The sequence below is a fragment of the Aptenodytes patagonicus genome, chromosome 19 (assembly GCF_965638725.1).
Source record: "Aptenodytes patagonicus chromosome 19, bAptPat1.pri.cur, whole genome shotgun sequence".
In the NCBI taxonomy this organism is placed as follows: Eukaryota; Metazoa; Chordata; class Aves; order Sphenisciformes; family Spheniscidae; genus Aptenodytes; species Aptenodytes patagonicus.
Genome location: NC_134967.1, coordinates 624,640 through 641,481, shown reverse-complemented (window position 1 = coordinate 641,481; position 16,842 = coordinate 624,640). Strand labels below are relative to the sequence as shown.

Sequence of the window (16,842 nt, the reverse complement as noted above, 5' to 3'; positions counted from 1 at the left end):
GGGGGACTGAGCTTGATCAAGTAGCTCCAGGGGATGGAGCTTCCCTGGACCCCAAGAAGAATAAGCCTCTCCTGGATCTTTCTGGTAGCTGGGGCTCCTTGGGTAATGCTCCCTCTCACTCCTGGCCCCGGGGATGGCTGCACTGAGCCTTGAGTCTGCGTGTGAGAGCTCTGTATCCCCAATTGCATGGATGCTGTTTCATTCATTCTGCTTCCCTTTGTGTCTCCCTTGACTCCTGGCTGTCGCTTGCTGCACCTCTTTAACCTTGCAGAGAGTGAGAAGAAGCCACCTCCTCCAGGTGTGATGAGCCAAGGGCTTCATGTGCAAATGAAACCTGTTCTTCCTGCACCAGGAACTGAAAATGCTGCATTAAATGCGTCACCATCAAACCCATTTTAATGTCCCCTAGATGTCATCTCTCTTGGCTCTGTCTGCCTGGGAACCATCTTTTGATATAAACATGTAGGTGCAACTGAAGTGGTGGCTGTCCCATTTTCGTAACCCCTGTGCTGCTACTTTTCCCAGACAAGGCTTTATCTAACGCTCTTTGCAGCAGGGTTTAAGCGTCGTCCTATGACAGTGCTGCGCAAGGGTTAGATGTGGGCAGCAACTACCAGTATAACCAATTGCCTCCCAAGGTGGGACCAGCTGCCCGACGGTGGTCAGGTCCATGTGACATAGTGCTGCGGTCACTTGTCACCAGATGGCAGCAAGGAGAGCATCAGCTCACATTGTCGTGGCTGGCTGAGGACAGCAGTGAGGACGTACAGTGCTCCCTGGTCCATCACCATCCTCCACAGAGGCCACTAATTCTGCTGCAGAATGAGAGGAAGGTGCAGAAAAGGACATTGGAGGAGGTCCGGCATCACTCACGGTGGCACGGTGCTTCGTGGCACTTGCTAGTCTGCTCAGAGCTGCTGGCTTGGTGACCAGAGAAGCTTGTGGGCTGCAGGACAGAGCGTGGAGGCTGGTTGCATCCCCTACACTGACAACAGCAAGCTTGTGAGGGTAGCTGTGGGGCCTTGGCAGGCCTTCCCGTGGACACCGAAGGGATGCAACAGTCATAGAAAGCCCTCCCTGGGAGCAGAGTGAAGGTGTGAGGGTGGGACCAGTGCTCACAGTTCATGACTGACTCTGAAGAGCATCTTCAGGGGACAAACTGGACTCCAAGGAGTACATAAGATCTTCAAAGTCACTAAGGCAGTCAGACAGTAAGTCTGTGTAGTTTAAGGTCCCATCTCCAGCAGCAACAGCCTAAGGGGATGCTCAAAGGAGTTGAAGGAGAGGGAAAGTCTCCAGTGGCAGTTGCCTCAGGACAAAATCCCTACTGCCTCCTGCAGTGCAGCCCTGGAGAACTGCAAGAAAATACTGAGGGTCTGGGTGGACTCTAGCAAACAGACAGGGCTGCTGCTTCTTGGACCCTAGGCTCTCACTTTGGAGAGCTGGGTGGATCCTCTGGGACATATCTGTCTAGGGCATTGCAGGACACAAAACCAGCCCTGGGATCCGGAAGGATTGAAATGACGGTCTGAGGAGTTTGGAAATGGTGAGTGCTTTCTAACATCTGATGACAAATGCTGGGTGCTCCAGAGCAGCGGGGAGTGAGGGGGCCATTACAGAGCCTGGGAAATGGGGGAGCCCTGGGAGAGCGCTGGGATGGTGGGTAACTGCAGGGATGCTTGGGCTCCTTGCCCTGCAGAGGAACATGTCTGGAGGCAGGAGCAGCAAGACCACTGGCTGTCCCTGGTTCTTCTGCCTCCTTCTGTAACGAATTGAGCACTCTCCATGCAAGAGTGAACCCTAATGAGGCACTAAAGACGAAAGCTTCTCCACACACTATGGAGCTGGGCCACAGGATTCTCTGGAGGCTGCTGCATTGAATGTGGGGCCAACATGTATGACCAGTAGCAGCTGCAGTGATAGGAGCTCCCAAAGGGGATCAGAGCCTGCAGTTGGCCACACTGAGTTGGGGAAGCCCATTTGGCTCACGCATATGGCCAACACCGTCAGGGAGACTCGACCTCCTCCAAACACACCACACGTGGTTGGCAAGAAATGAGTCACTTGCGATGGGTCAAGGCAGGGAACCCAAAATGTTCAAGCTGCTGGTGCAGCAGAGGGACGAGGAAGAGTGCAGTGAAGCCAAGCTTGTTTTATCAGCGTCTTAGACACTTTCATGAGTTGAGGGGCAGGGATCCATCCTGGCGGTCCAGTGGCTCTTTAGCCTTTGGCCTATGAACCTTGCACAGCTCGTACAGAGCTCCATGTGCAGGGTGTGACCTTCCCTGAGAAGATCCGCCAGGACACACGCGTGCTTTCTGCAGGATGCATTTGACCCCCCTCCCAGCCAGAAGAAAGAGGGGCACAGCTACAGGAGGTGAGCAGAGGGGCACTGCTGGGTACAAAGTGGACGCTAGAAGGCTGGAAGGGGTGAGGAGGAGGCGTTAGGGTGGTGACAGAAGGGACCTCCTGGGGCAAACAGTCCTGGTAACAGTCACACATGTGAATGGGGCTTGTAACCATCTCACAATTGCTCCACACGGGACATGAGGGAACTCCTGCTCCCGCCCCACCTGGGTTGACTCCAGGGTGTCTGGGGGGGTCAGGGCTGCCCAGAACCTGCCGGCAACAAGCCACGGATTTTGCCAACTCCTTCTTTTTTTTTTGTCCCGCTGGGCATGTCCTTTCTCCTGCCGGGCCCTGCCCGCAGCCAGCACACTCCCCTCCGCCACCTTCGCCCCCTCCGGGACACCCCACGCCCGCCCCGGTGGGCAGCGGCGGGGGGCGAGGACCAGGCGGGCGCACCCCCGGATGGAGGGATGCTCGGCCCGGGGCCGCCGGGCCGGAGCGGGGCTGCGGGCGGTGGGAAGGGCGGAGGCGGGGGCATCCCTCCGGGAACCCCCCCTCCACCCCCCTCCCCGGTTTTTGCGGCGCGCAGTCAACCCCGACGAGGAAGATTTGGGCTGAAATCACGGCTTTCTCTGGATGATCGACAGCTCCGGGAGAAACCATCGGCGGGCGGGGGGAGCCGCCGCCCGCCGCCCGCCCGCCGCCCCCCGCCGCGCCGCCGGCCCCCCGCCGCCCCCCGCCCCGCCGCCGCCCGCCCGCCGCCGCCGCCCGCCGCCCGCCGCCCCCGCCGGCAGCGCGGCGCCCCGGGGCGGGGCGGGCGGCGCGGGGCGCTCCCCCGCGCGGCGGCGGCGGTGGCTCGGCCCGGCCGCGGCGGCGGGGCCGGCGGTGCGCTCCGTGCCCGCGGCCGTGCCCGCGCCGGCGGCGGCCCCAGCGAGGGGGCTCGGCTCTGCGCTCCGCCGCCGCCGCCGCCGCCGCCGCTCCCCCGCCGCCTCCATGGAGCGCCGGCCGCGCCGCCTCTGATGCCCGGCCCGGCGCGCACCATGGGGCCGCTGTGGCTCTGCTGCCTGCCCCTCGCCCTCCTGCCCCTGCTCGCCGCCGTGGAAGGTAAGGGGGGGGGGCCGCGGGGGGCGGGGGCCCTTCTGGGGCAGGGCGAGCCCCCCTTCGGGGTTTTTTCCCTGTTTTTTTCTGGGGGGTGGCACTTTGTCCCCCTCCCCCCCTCCCCGCCGCACCCCCTCCGCAGCGCTGGAGGGGAGGCGAAGTTTTGGGAAGTGCTGCCCCAGCTGGAGGTGTTGCCGCCGGAGCCCGGTGCCGAGCTTGGGGCCCCTCGTGTGTGTCGTCCCCCCCCCCGGCCCCAGACCCTCCCGATGGCTGCGTTGCCCTTCTCTCCGCCATCCCTTCGCCACGGTGGGCATCCCTCACCGGCACCCCGGCACCCCTGCAGCAGGTCCCCGGGTGCTGGTTGGGTACCGCGGAGCCTCTCTCCTAGGGATGCCCGGGCTTTGCCACGCCGTGCCCGCTGCTGGTGGCTGGGAGAGGCTTTGGGGCACACCTCAACAAGGCCTTGCCGGTATCCTGGAGCTCATGGCCGGCTCCCCGTTGGCGGCGTGGCTTTCCCGGCGTCCCCAGGAGGAGCTGGGCTCCCCGCCGAGTTCCCCCGGTGCTCAGACAAAGCAGAGCCAGGCGGCAGGTGGGGAGCTCCTGCAGGCTGGGTGCGCGGGGAAGGCACTGGGCGGGAGCCCGGTGGTGGGGTCTAGGCAAGGGGGGACTCGTCTTCCTGCTCCCAAGCCCATCTCGGCCATGCCTGCATGCCTCCAGCCCGCCTGCTGCACGGGCGCCCTGGGAAGCACCGGAGAACTGGGCTGGGCTGGGGTGAGAGCAAGCTGTCAGGCCGAAAACTGGCTCATCCCGGTGCAGCGCGGTCCACGGGTATCTGCCCATCGCAGGAAGGCCGTGTCCAAGCTGGCGAGGGGCTGGGTGGCTCTGCCATCCCCCTGTCTTCGCTGGACTGGCGGGCAGGCTGGGCGGCCACCACTGGCCTTGGGCGTGGAGGCGCCGGGCGGTGGGAGCTGCACGGACGGTGTTTGTCTGGAACATGGATGAGGCACCATTTATTAAGTTGGAGTTTTGGGAGATGACTCATGGGTTGGCCAGCTATACATCGTGATATTTACAATATGGGAGCTTGGCATAAATAGGACTATTTACGTTGCAGTGGAGAGCGCTAGCCAGCTATGCTATTCAAATGAGCCCAGTATGTTTTTAATTAGGGGGGAGGAGGGGTTGGGGTGATGAGCGTGTTTGTGGGAGCATACGTGTCCACGTGGGACGTCTGGCCTGATCAGCCGGCGGTGCTGACACTTAAAACGGGGTTTGTGCTTGGCCAGTGGGGCCCGAGCAGGCTTGGCCGTGCGGAGCCGACGCTGCTGACTACGGCGGGGAGGGAGCCAGGCGCCTTGTGCAGGGACGGGGTGACACCTCCACTCTGCCCTGCCCTTCCTGCGTGCCGAGAGGAGCTGCCGGGCGGTGCTGGGGGGTCGGTGACCAGCTTCCAGGGCTCTTGCACGCTTGCTTGAAGACGTGGGTGACCTTCCCACTGTCATGGCAGGAGCAGCGTGGGCTGGATGCACGAGCGCCTGGGCTCATCCCAAGGGATGGGGAATATGTATCTGGGGTCGAGGGGGCGGCCAGTGCTGGCAGGGGGTTTCACCCACCTGAGATGATCGCCGTAAGGTGTGCTCCCCCATGGATGGGGATGCTCCCGGGGAGAAGATGGCCAATGGGGGTCCTGCACTGTGCTTCCAGTGACTGTCCCCATCTGGGACTGAATGCATTGATTTGGGTTTGGTGGGGTGCCCCCCATGCCCCTGCTGTTGCCTCCTGCCTTGTTGTGTGTGTGTCGCGGGGTTGCGACGGTGGCTCGCAGTGTGTGGCAACCAGCTGCCGTGTCCCAGCCTTTCCCTCCTTGCCAAGGCTTCTGGAGAGCTGGCGAGGCGAAAGCGTGTGGGACGCAGCTCCCCGGGCGTGCCTCTGCTCCTTCCTCCTCTTTGGGAGGAGGCTCCCTGGGATGCTTGGATGCAGCGTTCATCTGCGTCTCCGGATGCTCTGGGCCCCGTCAGTGCGGGCAGACTGACCCAACAGCAGCCACTGGCCAAGGAGACGGTGGCTGGACCCCACCACATCCCCCCAGCCACAAGGCACCTCTGTGGTGGCGATGCCCTCTGCGCTGCCATCACCAGCTCCGGCAAATTTCCAGGGCCAAAATGGGGGAAAAAAAGGCTCGTTCAGGGGAAAAACGCATTCTGGTTATTTGCCCGGGGATCCTGACTCTTGAGTCCTGTTTTCAGCTCTGCTACAGAGCTTTTCTGTAATGCTGGTAATTTCACTTGTCTCCTCTGTGCCTCAGTTTTCCTAATTACAAGGCGTAAAATAATACAAGCGTCTTTCCCAAGGGAGCCACGAGGTTTTGTTAATGAACATGACAAAGTGCTTTGGGATCCGTGGTTGAAAGCGCAGCCTTAGTCAGTGCGCCTGTGTGTGGGGTGTTTATTTATCTACATGCTTTATATTTCTCTGTACGCTATATATTCACTTGCATTTAACAAACCTTAATTAGAAACAAAGCCGATAGGGAAGGAAATATAAACAGGAGTGTGCATGAAAATTGGAAGTTGATTACTCACTGGCCAGCAGAATGCGTGTCTCGGGCTTGGGAGGAAAGGCTGTTTGGTTAAAACCGGCTCTGTTAAAAGGAAATGTGAAAAGAACGTAAAACATAAATCAATATGGAAAACAGGGAGGTGGATGACAACGTACATAAAGCAGAGGTTAAGAATTGCGTACAGTTGTTAAGGCAGTTGCAAGGTAATGTGTCTGCAGCTGAGAAAGTTCAAGCTTATAAAAGGAAAGTTTTTTTGTGTGTTTTTTTAAAAAAAACAAAACCAGAAAGTCAAGAACAAAGGAGTCCTGAAAGGGTCTGGATCCCACACCGGTTGGTAACAGTGCCGCTATCACTAACGGCTCCTCTTTGTATTCCTGCTGGTGTATGCCGCACGCGTATCTGGAGTACTGATACTTCCGAGGTATTTTTGGGGGGAGCTGGGAAGGACACTTCGGTATTTTAAAATCAACAGCCCGGCTAACTCGCATGCGAGGGGGAAAAAAAAAACCCGAAGGCGCTCTTCACCCCGTTGGAGTTAACTTTTCATAAACCTTGCGGCGCTGGCAAGTTTCCCAAGGGCTGGAGGAAAGCCAGCTGTGTGCCAAAAAATGCGAAAGGAGAAAAGAGGTGGCCCTAATATCTGTGAGGGTGCAGGCAGCCCGGGAGCCGGCAGCGCGGAGGCAGCAGCGGGCTCTGATGGGCAAGGGAGAATCGCCCGGCGTGAGTTTTGCTGGGGAGCAGCATCACGGGCGGGTGAGGGGGCTTAATGTTGAGCATCCTTCTGCGCCGGGCGGTCGCGGTCCTGAGCCCGGCCTTGGGCTTGCAGGGGGATGCTGGTACGGGAGGGCTGTATCCTCTCCCGGGGTGGGCATCCCCGGGGCATGCCGTGGCTGAGGTGCTGGACATGGAGCTTGTGTCCATCCTCCGAGCAAGCTGGAGACAGGACCTTTGTGGTCCTACATAGTTAATAATGTATTATAACCTACACAATATACATTATGCATTTATTATGTTGCATACATGTACATAATATACAGTATATTGTATTTTATCTATGCTATAATATATTTTATTGTTAAAATATGGTCACCTCTCTTGTACACATGATCGTGACACTGGTGAGCACCTCCGCAGCCTCCTCCAGGCCCAGGGCGGTGCAGGGGGATGCCAGCGAACACAGGGCTTGGTCTGTGCCTTGTCGTGTCCGGCTTCGTGGTCTCAGTGGAGGAAGACTTCAGCCATCTCACCAAGGTTCGGGTCACACCAGGGCAGTTGCTTTGACCTTGGTGCTCCAGGGAGGTGGCGTGTGCCCGGGGCATGCCAGGACCATAGGAGCTGCAGGAGCATCCTGGCGAGCCCAGCACGCTCCAGAGGGATGCAGCAGAGCAGCAGGTCCAGGGAAAAACACAGGATCTGTCAAGAAGCCGATCCATCCCGTGTGTTTGAACTCCAGATCTGCAAACGCTGTCCTGAGTCCAGGCTGGAAACAAATTTTTGACAAATGGGATTGAGGTGCGGAGCAGAGACCATGGTTTCAGGTCAGCCCTGTTCTGCCCGTCTCCCTGCCGCTGCCTCCCCTCCCCGTCCCTGTTTCCTGGGTTAATTTTTGACAAGGTGCATTCCTGGCACCTGCCTGCCCTTTGCATTACCGGGGCAGCAACCGGAGGAGAAAACTCCTTTTGGAGACCGAATGGGTGCCCAATTTAAACATCCGTGTAGCTGCCATTGCAGCTCTGCTCCTCTGCTTTTCCCGGGCAGGAGCAGCAGTTACTCCTGATCCCTGCTGTATTTCCAGCTTCTCTGGGTGATAAAAGCTGAAGGAGCAGATGCTGGAGGGAGATGCCAAGGGGACAGGGCTGTAGGGGATGAAGGCTCAGGGCTGGTGTGGCCACCGATGTCCCCCAGCTCCTCGGGACACCCTACAGAGGGATCTGGGGGTGTGAAGGGGACGTGGCTGTGCCTTGGGAATGCTGCCAAGGGGTTTTGGGGCTGTCCCCCAAGGATGGGAGCAACCACCCCATTGCAGATGGGCTAAGGATCTGCCTGCACTAGTCGGCAGCCGTTTGTGTACACATACATACCTGAGCTGGCTGTGAAGAGGGGTGGGCACCAGCGGGGCTGCGAAACCTGCCTGAGGAGCTGGGTAAATACTGGATGCTGAGATACCTCCTGAGGCCTGAGTGCTTTTGTGAGAGTGTAGCCAGAGCTGTGATAAATGAGAGTCTGAGCCCACCGCTCCTGCCCCAACATGCGCCCGCTCCCGACAGACCGACCCTGCTGAGATGGGTGCTTGTGCGTGGGTCTGTCTGGGAGCGGGTGCGGGGTTCCCATCCCACAGAAAGTCCTTTTTTACCAAGAAAGGCCCCCGTCGGCTCCCATCCTGGTTTGCAATCCCTCCCAAACCTGGTTTCTGGTTTGCAGAGATGCCGGAGTGAAGCACGGCTGCCCGTTGGATCGCGTCAGGATGGGGGTAGCGGGGAGATCCTCGGAGGCAAAAGTTCAGCTGTTAGATAAGGGGGTAACGACGGGGCCTCCTGCGATAAGGCACTGACATGCAGCGTGGGCGGGAGGGAGAGGCAGCGCCCTGGGGGGGGGGGTCCGGGAGGGGGCTCTGCCCTGGCTGGTACCCCACGGGGGTATTGCTGGGGATGCTGGAGGCGGGCAGGGACCCCTCAGGGGCTGGGAGGTGGCAGCTAGGAGGATGCGAGGAAGAAGAGGGTGTTGTGCAGGGATATATCGATACCGACTTTACATCGATATCGGGTGTCTCAGGAACGTGCTGGATGGATGGCAGTTTATGCCAGGTTGCAGGCACAGGGGTGGCTGTGCGGGGCATGCTGGCCCCCCCGGAGCAAAGCAGGATGGAGACAAAGGAGTAAGTGAGGATTATGCTGTGCTGTCCGCCCCTCTCTGAATTTCCATGCTTGAGGATGAAGGGAGCAGCATTAGGTCTCTGCTACCCCTCTGACCCGACTTGTGGCACTGATTGCCAAACGTTAAGGGAAATGAAATGGGCCGTGAGGGCAGAAAACACAACTATAATTATGGATGGTCTGTGCCTCCATAAATGTCACATAGGGGCGTTATTCAGAAATTATAGTTTTAGTGACTGTGAATAATCACGGCTCTTTGGAGAGTCCACGAGAGGAGGATCTCTTGATTTAGACCTGAGCATCGCGTGTGATGCAGTGCAAGGCGTGGGGCCGGCTCCGTGGGACCAGGTTCAGTCTCCTGGTGGGCACAAGAAGGGGCTGGTGAGCTCCAAAAGTTGGTGAAACTTTATCAGTTGGTCTAATAAATGATGTTCTTTCCACCTTACCTCTCTTAGAGGCAGGCCATCGCATCCGTAAAATGACCAGCACTTAAAGATACTACACAGTAACATTTTGTAAGTCAGGCAAAATAAAGGAGCTAGCTGAAGGGAGCAGCTAAAATAGCGAAATACTTGCACATCATGTGGGAAATTATATTAAAGCTCAGGATAAATGCATGCAGCTGTTTAACGTATGAGTTTTAAAAAAGAAAATAAATCTTGATTAAATGGCAAATTGAAGGAGGTCACCAGGGGTAAAAAGATGTTCTTCAGAAAGTGGAAGTTGTGTCTAAAAGGGGAAAATAGAAAAAAATCAGAAACTGTGGCATGGTGAATGCAAAACCATATATGGCAGCCTGAGAGGAGTTTGAAAAATAACTTGTGAGAAGAAATGAATTATTCCCCCCCAGATCCCCCCCCAACAAATGAGAATCAGGAGGTTAAAACGGACCAGGATGGAGCACTTGGGGAGATGAGGAACAAATTCAGTGTTCCCCCAAATGGCCGTGGCCACGGGGACTCCTGGCAAGGAGCTTTCCTTCCCAGGGCAGGCTGAGAGACTGCCCTGAAGTGATGGCAGAAGAGCTTATATTTCAGGATAAATTGGTAAAACGAATACTGGGGCCAGAGCAAACGGGACGAGCATCCTTTAAGAAGAGCTCCCTGGGTGATCCAGGAGGCTCCAGAGCAGTAATTTTAGAGGAAGGGCTCTCTTATGGATTAAAATCTGCTTAAAGAGGTGGAAACAAAGAGTCAGTTTTCCCACTGGACGGGGATCAGCGTGAGGCTTGCGCTGTGCGATGTATTTATAAACGCGCTAGAAAGGGGTGGGAACTCGAAGGCGAGAAAGTTTGCAGATTATACAAAATTGTTCAGGATGATAAAAACAACAGTTGTCTTCAAAATATTGTAAAAGGATCTCATGACACTGGATAACCAGGCTATAAAGTGGCAGATTAAATGTAGTCAGTGATGAATGAAAAGGGATTCACATGGAAAAAATTACCCTAAACCCATGCATACACAGTGGCAGTCTTTAAATTACTTATTAGCATTTTAAGAAAGAGATCTTAAAGTCATTGTGGATGGTTCTTTGAAAGCATCAACTCAGAACTGGGAAAGGCTGGGAAAGGAGGGTGAAGATGCTTGTACAGGAGAGGTACACGGGTGGGGGGAGCTTCAGGAAAGATGTAGCTTGGGGGGGGGCACAGGGGTGCATCGGACTGCGGGAGGTGTGAAGAAGAGGGTGATGAAGGGGTGACGATTCATTATTTTATATTTTTTCACTCTCTCTTGAGTTCTCAAGCAGCAGGTTTAAAACCAGGAGCGATGGAGGGTGGAGGCAGGAGTGCGCTGGGCAGGGTGAAGCCCACCCCTGCCCGTCCTGGGTACCGGGGGCATCAGGAGGCCCTTGATGCTGGGCTGCAGAAAGCGGGGTGCTTTCTGCACCTCCTCCCAGAGCATCCCCCGGTGCGCTGCTGGAGGTGGGAGGGAAACCAGGAATCCCTTTGGCTCAGGCTCCCATGGTGGATGCAGTATTTGAGGTCTGTCCCGAGGGGCGAGGTGTCTTCTCCAGGCTCCGATGCTGGATGCCCATGCTCGGTGGGGGCCCTGTTGCCCCCCAGCTCCCAGCTTGGCTTTCAAGACCATCTGCAGCTTCCAAGGCAAAGCGCCGGGGGGGGTCCACATCGCTCCGGGTGCTCCTTGCCTTGGCCGTGATGGTGGACCCTCCGAGTGTGGGAACACCTCCCAGCCTTACGCAGGCTCTTGATTTTGGCAGGGTGGCTGGGCGAGGGTAAGGTCCCCTGGAAAATGCCCGTTGGCGCTTGCTTTTGCCCTCCTCGGCGTTTCGGAGGGTGAGAGCATCTGTCTGGAGCTGGGGGAGGAGAGGAGCTACCCTCAGCCTGGGGTTCATCTTGCAGGGGCGAAGGCTGGGTTTAGGGGAGGTGCTCGGCCCCTCGCCCGCCGGCTGAGCAGGTCGGGGGTGGTGAGGGTGGCCGAGCGTGTGAACATCCCTGCAGCGGAGGGGACGCCTTGAGCCGCGCGGGCTTGTGCTCAAAAGGCCAGACAAAGGGAACAATGGGCTCCGCGGCCGGGCTCCTGGGCAGCCTGCGGCTGGCTGCCGAGCCCCCGGCATGGGAGAGGAGGGGGAGGCGGTTGGGCTGGCCGCGAAGTGCTTGGTTCTCCTCTGCTTCCACCCAGACTTTGGGGGTCACGGGGACACCTGGTCCGCAGTGGACTGAAGGACAAACCGTGTCCAGGCGATGGTTATCCCACGTCAAGCAGCTCACTGCCTGTGCCCAGCTGGGCCAGGCTTATTTGGGGTCCGTCTGCCCGGCAGCGGGCTGAAACGAGCCCTGCTCCATGGGAAGTGTCACCCCAGCTCCCAAAACACGTCCCCAGAGTTCAGGGGGTGCTGCCGGAGGCTGGTGAGCTCTGGTTGCATGTCCTTGCCGTGGCTTGCAGGGACCCTTGTTGGGCAGCTGGTGCAGCGCTGCTCTGCTGCTGCGAGGCAGGGGAGGGGGAGAGGCAGGGAGGGCGAGGAGGGTCGAAAAGGGGCTGGACCCTCTGGACCCCCTGTCCAGACCCTCTGTGAGCCTGGACAACTTCAGCAGAGGGATGCAGAAGAGAGAAGGCATCTCCATCCTCTGCAGCCCTGGTGCACAGGGGTTGTGGGAGGCTGTGGATGAGAAGCATCACATAGTGGTGTGGCAGTGCAGGTTCTTCCTGTCCCAGAGTCTCCTGGGGCAAGGGAGGACCGATTGGAGCACTCTTGTCTTGGAGCAGGGGACAGGGAGTCCTTGGATGCTCTTCGGTCTCTAGAGGGAGAGCCTTTGGGAGCTTGCTCCCCATCTGCCTTTCTGAGCCTCCCAGGAGGCCACTCGTTCATGTGGGGTGGCCACTGAACCCAAGTGCTTTGGCTTGGCTTGCTCGCTGAGACTAGAGCATTGGGTATGATGTGTCTCAGGACAAACTGGCCATGAACAGGCTGTTCAGATGCCTCCAGGTGTGTGGTTGCTTTCACCCAAGAGACTGGTGTGTGCATCCTACCAGGACCCATGTCTGCCTGCATCCACTGTTCTCCATTCTCTCCAGGCATGGCCAGTGGCCATGGCTGGTACTCCTGGAGGGAGCTGGCAGCATCCTTCCCTGCCGCTGGCTCCCGTGACTCTGCAGCTCATTCTCCCTGGGTATGGATAAGGTGCTGTCTCCTGGAGTTTGGCTTCAAGCCTTTCTCTCGTGAGATGCATCTCTTTCTTGCGAGCTCAGCTTTTTATACGGCCAGCGTTTGAGCTGTTGGGTAGGGGTGATGGGACCAGTCTGACCAAGGAGGAAGGCTTGGTCCCAGGACATGCATGGGGATGATGCCTTTATCCCGTATCTACCACCTATTCTGAGGATGTGTCTGCAGAAGCTGTTTGTGGTCTTGAATAAGAGCTAGGAGTGTTCTGGACTGACAAATACATGTGCAGCTGGTTTGAGGCAAGGTATGGTAGAAAGTCTGCTGAAGATCAGGATTGGGCCAGCTAAACAAGTTGGATGCAGCAGAGGGGAGGTTGAAGAAGCCCTGGGCCATCACGGAGAGGTTCGTGTGGTGGGGAGCGGCTGCAAGCTGGCCGGGCAGCTGCCCCAGCCGGTGCATGCCACGTGCTTGGGTGTGAGATGGGCTGGAGCACGTGAGGGGTCACGTCTCGCTGTGCAGAAGTTACGGTCACGTTTCATGATTTGCTTTACTTTTAATCCTGTTTCCAGGCTCCACAACTGCAACTCGGAAACCTTTATGGTGAGCCTCACTTAATAAATCTTTGCCTTGTTTTACTTTTAAGCCTGTCTGGTATCAGGGGACAAAGCGAGCAGGAGAAATGCGTGAACTGGGGGCAGCGCAGATGAAATAAAACAAGGTGTACGGGCTGGCTGGAGCGCGTTGCCTGCAGGGAGGGGGGCTGTCCAGGCTGCAGAGAGTTAATTGTGGCGTGCCAGCTTTGGGGAAAGCATTTCCTGCGGATCTCTCCTGCAGAATCCCCGCCACCTCCAACGTTGCTTGCAGAGCGCCCTTGCAGGTGGCTGAGCACTGGTTTTGTGTGCTCGTCCCCAGCCTTTGTATGCACGCCCCGGCATGCAAGCTGACTGCATGCATGCCGAGAGAGCACTTGCGTGTTAAATGCGAGCAGGCACATGGCTTCCTTGCTGCTCTGGTGTAGAAACGGGCACAGGTCTGGGAGGGAAAGCAAGCCGGTGATGGTTTTTTTCCTTTCCCTGGGGAGCAGAGAGCGGCTGGTGCCTGGGTGTGGGGAATGGCTGGTGGCAGGGTATTAATTGCCCGGTGCTGGAGCGTGCTGGGTGGTGGGACGGAGATGTCTGCCCCTCTGAGCTTGCTCCTGCCTGGCATGGGGCGCGATGCTGTGGCAGCGAAGGGGTGGATCGAGGCAGGCAAAGCAGAGCAGCCCCACCAGGGACAGTTTCCAGCCAGGTTGGGCAAAGCATTCCCCTGGCAGAGCCTGGAGCCACCCTGTCCACGCCAAAACTGGGACAAAGCCCCGCTTCTTTTACCCGCCTTGCAGAGGGATGGATAGTCCCCATGTAACAAGGACCATCCTGGGCTTCTCCCATCCTTGCTGCATGTTAGCACCGCTCTTGAGGCTCGGAAGGGATAAACGCAGCAGTGTGCATGATGCTGTGTGGAAATCCCTTGACAGCAGACACATAGCAGAGCAGCGGGGCGCTGGCATGGGTTGGAGGAACAGGCTGTGCCAGCTGCTCTGGAGGGGAAGGGGTGCTGAGCACCTCCAGGACTTGTCCCCATTCATCTGCTCTACCTTCGGGAAACCTCAAAGAGAGTCCTCGGACAGATGTAGAGCAGTCGGGAGCAGGGCAGGCATGGGAAAGGTGCTAATTAGGATGTTGGCAGCATTAGTAGGGGTTGGTGTCTGGCTAGTGGGAAGTGTCAAACAGGCAGTGCAGGGTCTGCTCTGTGTCGTGCTCAGTGTAAATCTCCAGGCAGCAGGCAGCTAGCGAGTCTGTGGGTGGGATGAGGCCAGCTCGGGTGTGTGATGGAGCTGTCCTGGGGTAGGTGGGTGCTGCTTTGAGTCCACCCGTGGCATCTGGGTGACGGTTGGTGATGTGGCTCTGTCACGGGGCGGCCAGATCTGCTCTGAGCATTGTGTAGTGATGGGGAGATGCCTGCTTCAGGTGGCTGTGCTGCTCCTGCACAGAGCCAGTGCCTGATACACCTGTTTTTCTCCTCCTTTTGGCTTTTCACCTTTCTTTTTCCAAGGCTGTAGGCAAGATGGAGAGCAGAGAAGTTGCTAACGATGCTTTTTTTTTTTTTTTGGTCTGATGTCAAACTCTTGTGCCTTCAGATTGGATAGCTGCCACGAGATTTTGCTGTGACTGACACCTGTTCTGGCTGGAGAGCGACAGCTTTCGATAAACACAGATCCTCTGGAAATGCTGAATTTACCGGCAGCTGCTCCCATTTGTTGTCTGGTCTCTGTTCCCGGGTTTGGCTAAACCTTGCACTGCTCTGGGAGGTTGCTGATGCTCCTCCTTGGATCAAGCGGTGGCTGGGGAGGTGTCCTGGGCTCCACTGGTTTATGGCGAACCATGGGACAGGCAGGAGGTGCAGACATGTGCAAGTAAAGCTTTGGAGAGTGCATCCAGGCTGGTCCCTCTGGGCCAAGTACTGGGGCTGAGCAAGTGCCTGTCCCCATCCTGGTGGGACACAGCTCATGGGTGTGCACATGGGGGGCAAGTGGGCACGTGCCAAAAGCTGACCGAGCCAGCTCATCCCCGGCACTTGCTTTCATCCCTTGGCATTGCAGAAGCCCATCCCTGCTTATCGGCAGGGCTGAGGGTGAAGTACAACCTCACCGGGCTGGGTCCTGCAGTGCTACTTTGCTGCTCCCTGTTTCCATATGTCTCTGCATAAGAAAAGGTGGGGCTGCACCCCCCACAAAGAGGGAGTTTGAATTTTGGGCTGGAAAGTAAGGGATGTGTAGGGGACACTGCCAAGGGCTGCAGTAGTTTTGGGAGTGGCACAATTGGGGACCAACAGGAGGGACCAGTGGAGCCCGCGCGTGCCCGTGGCGTGCCGGATGGGGTGGCACGGGCTGCCCACGTGGCCTCGTGCCAGGGGAAGTGAAGCAGGTCACCCTCAAGGAGAAGTCTTGCCCTGTAATTTGGGTGGCCTAAATATGACCTGAGCTCCTGCTTGTGGGTGCTGAGCCCTTGGAAAGCTGACCTGGTGTTTTACCGCATGTTTGGGAGGTCCTCGGTGTGTGGGCTACAGAGAAAAAAGGGAAAAAAAAATGGGATTTGCGAGGTCAGCGCTGGGTGTGTCGTCCAGCCTCGAATTGCTCAGTGGCCAGAGGGGTGGAGAAGGGCTTGGCCCCTGCTGTGGGTCTCCCGGGGGTACCGGCAGCTCATCGAACCATGGCGGCATACCCACCCCGTTGTGTTTCCATCAAGGCACCCATCACCCTGCGCGTGGTGCATTGGGGTCTGTGCTACGTGTGCTGGAAGGAGAAACCCCATGGGTGCATGGGCTCAGGTGATGCATCTGAAAACACTGCAGGGTCTCCTTCCCTTCGGTGGCAGGAATGTGTCGTACTCTCGCGCAGGGCTAAAATAAAACTGCTGGCAAAGTCCCATCCCACATAAAGAGCCCGGCTCTGCACTGAGGGACATGTATCTCTCCTGGCTGCTGCGGCTGAGGATGCTCAGTGCAGGGTTTCTGAGGTGGTGGTGTCTTTTGTTTGATGCAGAAGAAGGGTTTGAAATTGATGGTAGCCTCTTGTGCTCGGCGTGCTCCAGAGTTTTAACTCTGAGAGGCCACCTCGCATGGCCGTGGGCTAATGTGAGCGTTGGGAGCCCACCTGGAATGGGTGTGTGGTGGCCCCATCATGCCAGGGAGTATCACGAGGGCGGCCAGACAAACTGATGGATGAGTCAACAAAGGCAAAAAAAAAAAAAAAGAAAAGCCTTGGTTCTGTTCCAATCCTATAACAATAAAATGAAACAAACATCATGTTCAAATTGCCTGAAGAAATCCCACCCACCAGCCGCGCCGACGGAGACCCTGCCAGTCTGACGTCGAGCAATCCCACTCCCTGAGGATGCACATTCCATGTACAGTCCCCATCGATGCGTTGTGGCAGAGGGGGTTCCTGCCCCAGCCTCCCCCCCCCCCCCCCCCAACTTTTCCCCTTTCCAGCTAAGCTGAGGATCTGGAGGGGGGGGTTGGTGCAACCCTATTCCAAGCCTGGGCTTGGAGGTACCCACTCTTCCAATCTCTCCCCCTCTGAATCTTTATTTCCTTCTCAGACAGTCAAATTAGAGCACCCTGGGGGTGGTTTGTCCCAGGTGGGCATGGTTTCCTGGGTCAACATCTGCCTGAGCCGAGTGGAGGTGTTTGGATGTCCTCTCCCTGGAGGCTGGCTCCTGGGAGGACTTTGCCCATGCCGGGGGCCACGGTCTCCACTCCAGCTGTGGAGTGGCAGCCTGGTAGATACAGCAGGGACAC

General features: G+C 57.5%; 1 protein-coding gene across 5 annotated transcripts in view; it reads left to right on the top strand.

Annotated features, from left to right (window-relative positions):
- The first annotated feature begins 3,355 nt into the window (after positions 1-3,355).
- The window catches only part of EPHB2 (EPH receptor B2), a 132,136-nt gene continuing 118,649 nt past the window's right edge, over positions 3,356-16,842 (top strand). For all 5 annotated transcript variants that reach the window (XM_076355924.1, XM_076355923.1, XM_076355922.1 and 2 more), the window contains exon 1: positions 3,356-3,453. In XM_076355924.1, the coding sequence (XP_076212039.1) occupies positions 3,369-3,453 (85 nt within the window). In that variant the 5' untranslated portion in view covers positions 3,356-3,368. The remainder of the gene's footprint in view (positions 3,454-16,842) is intronic.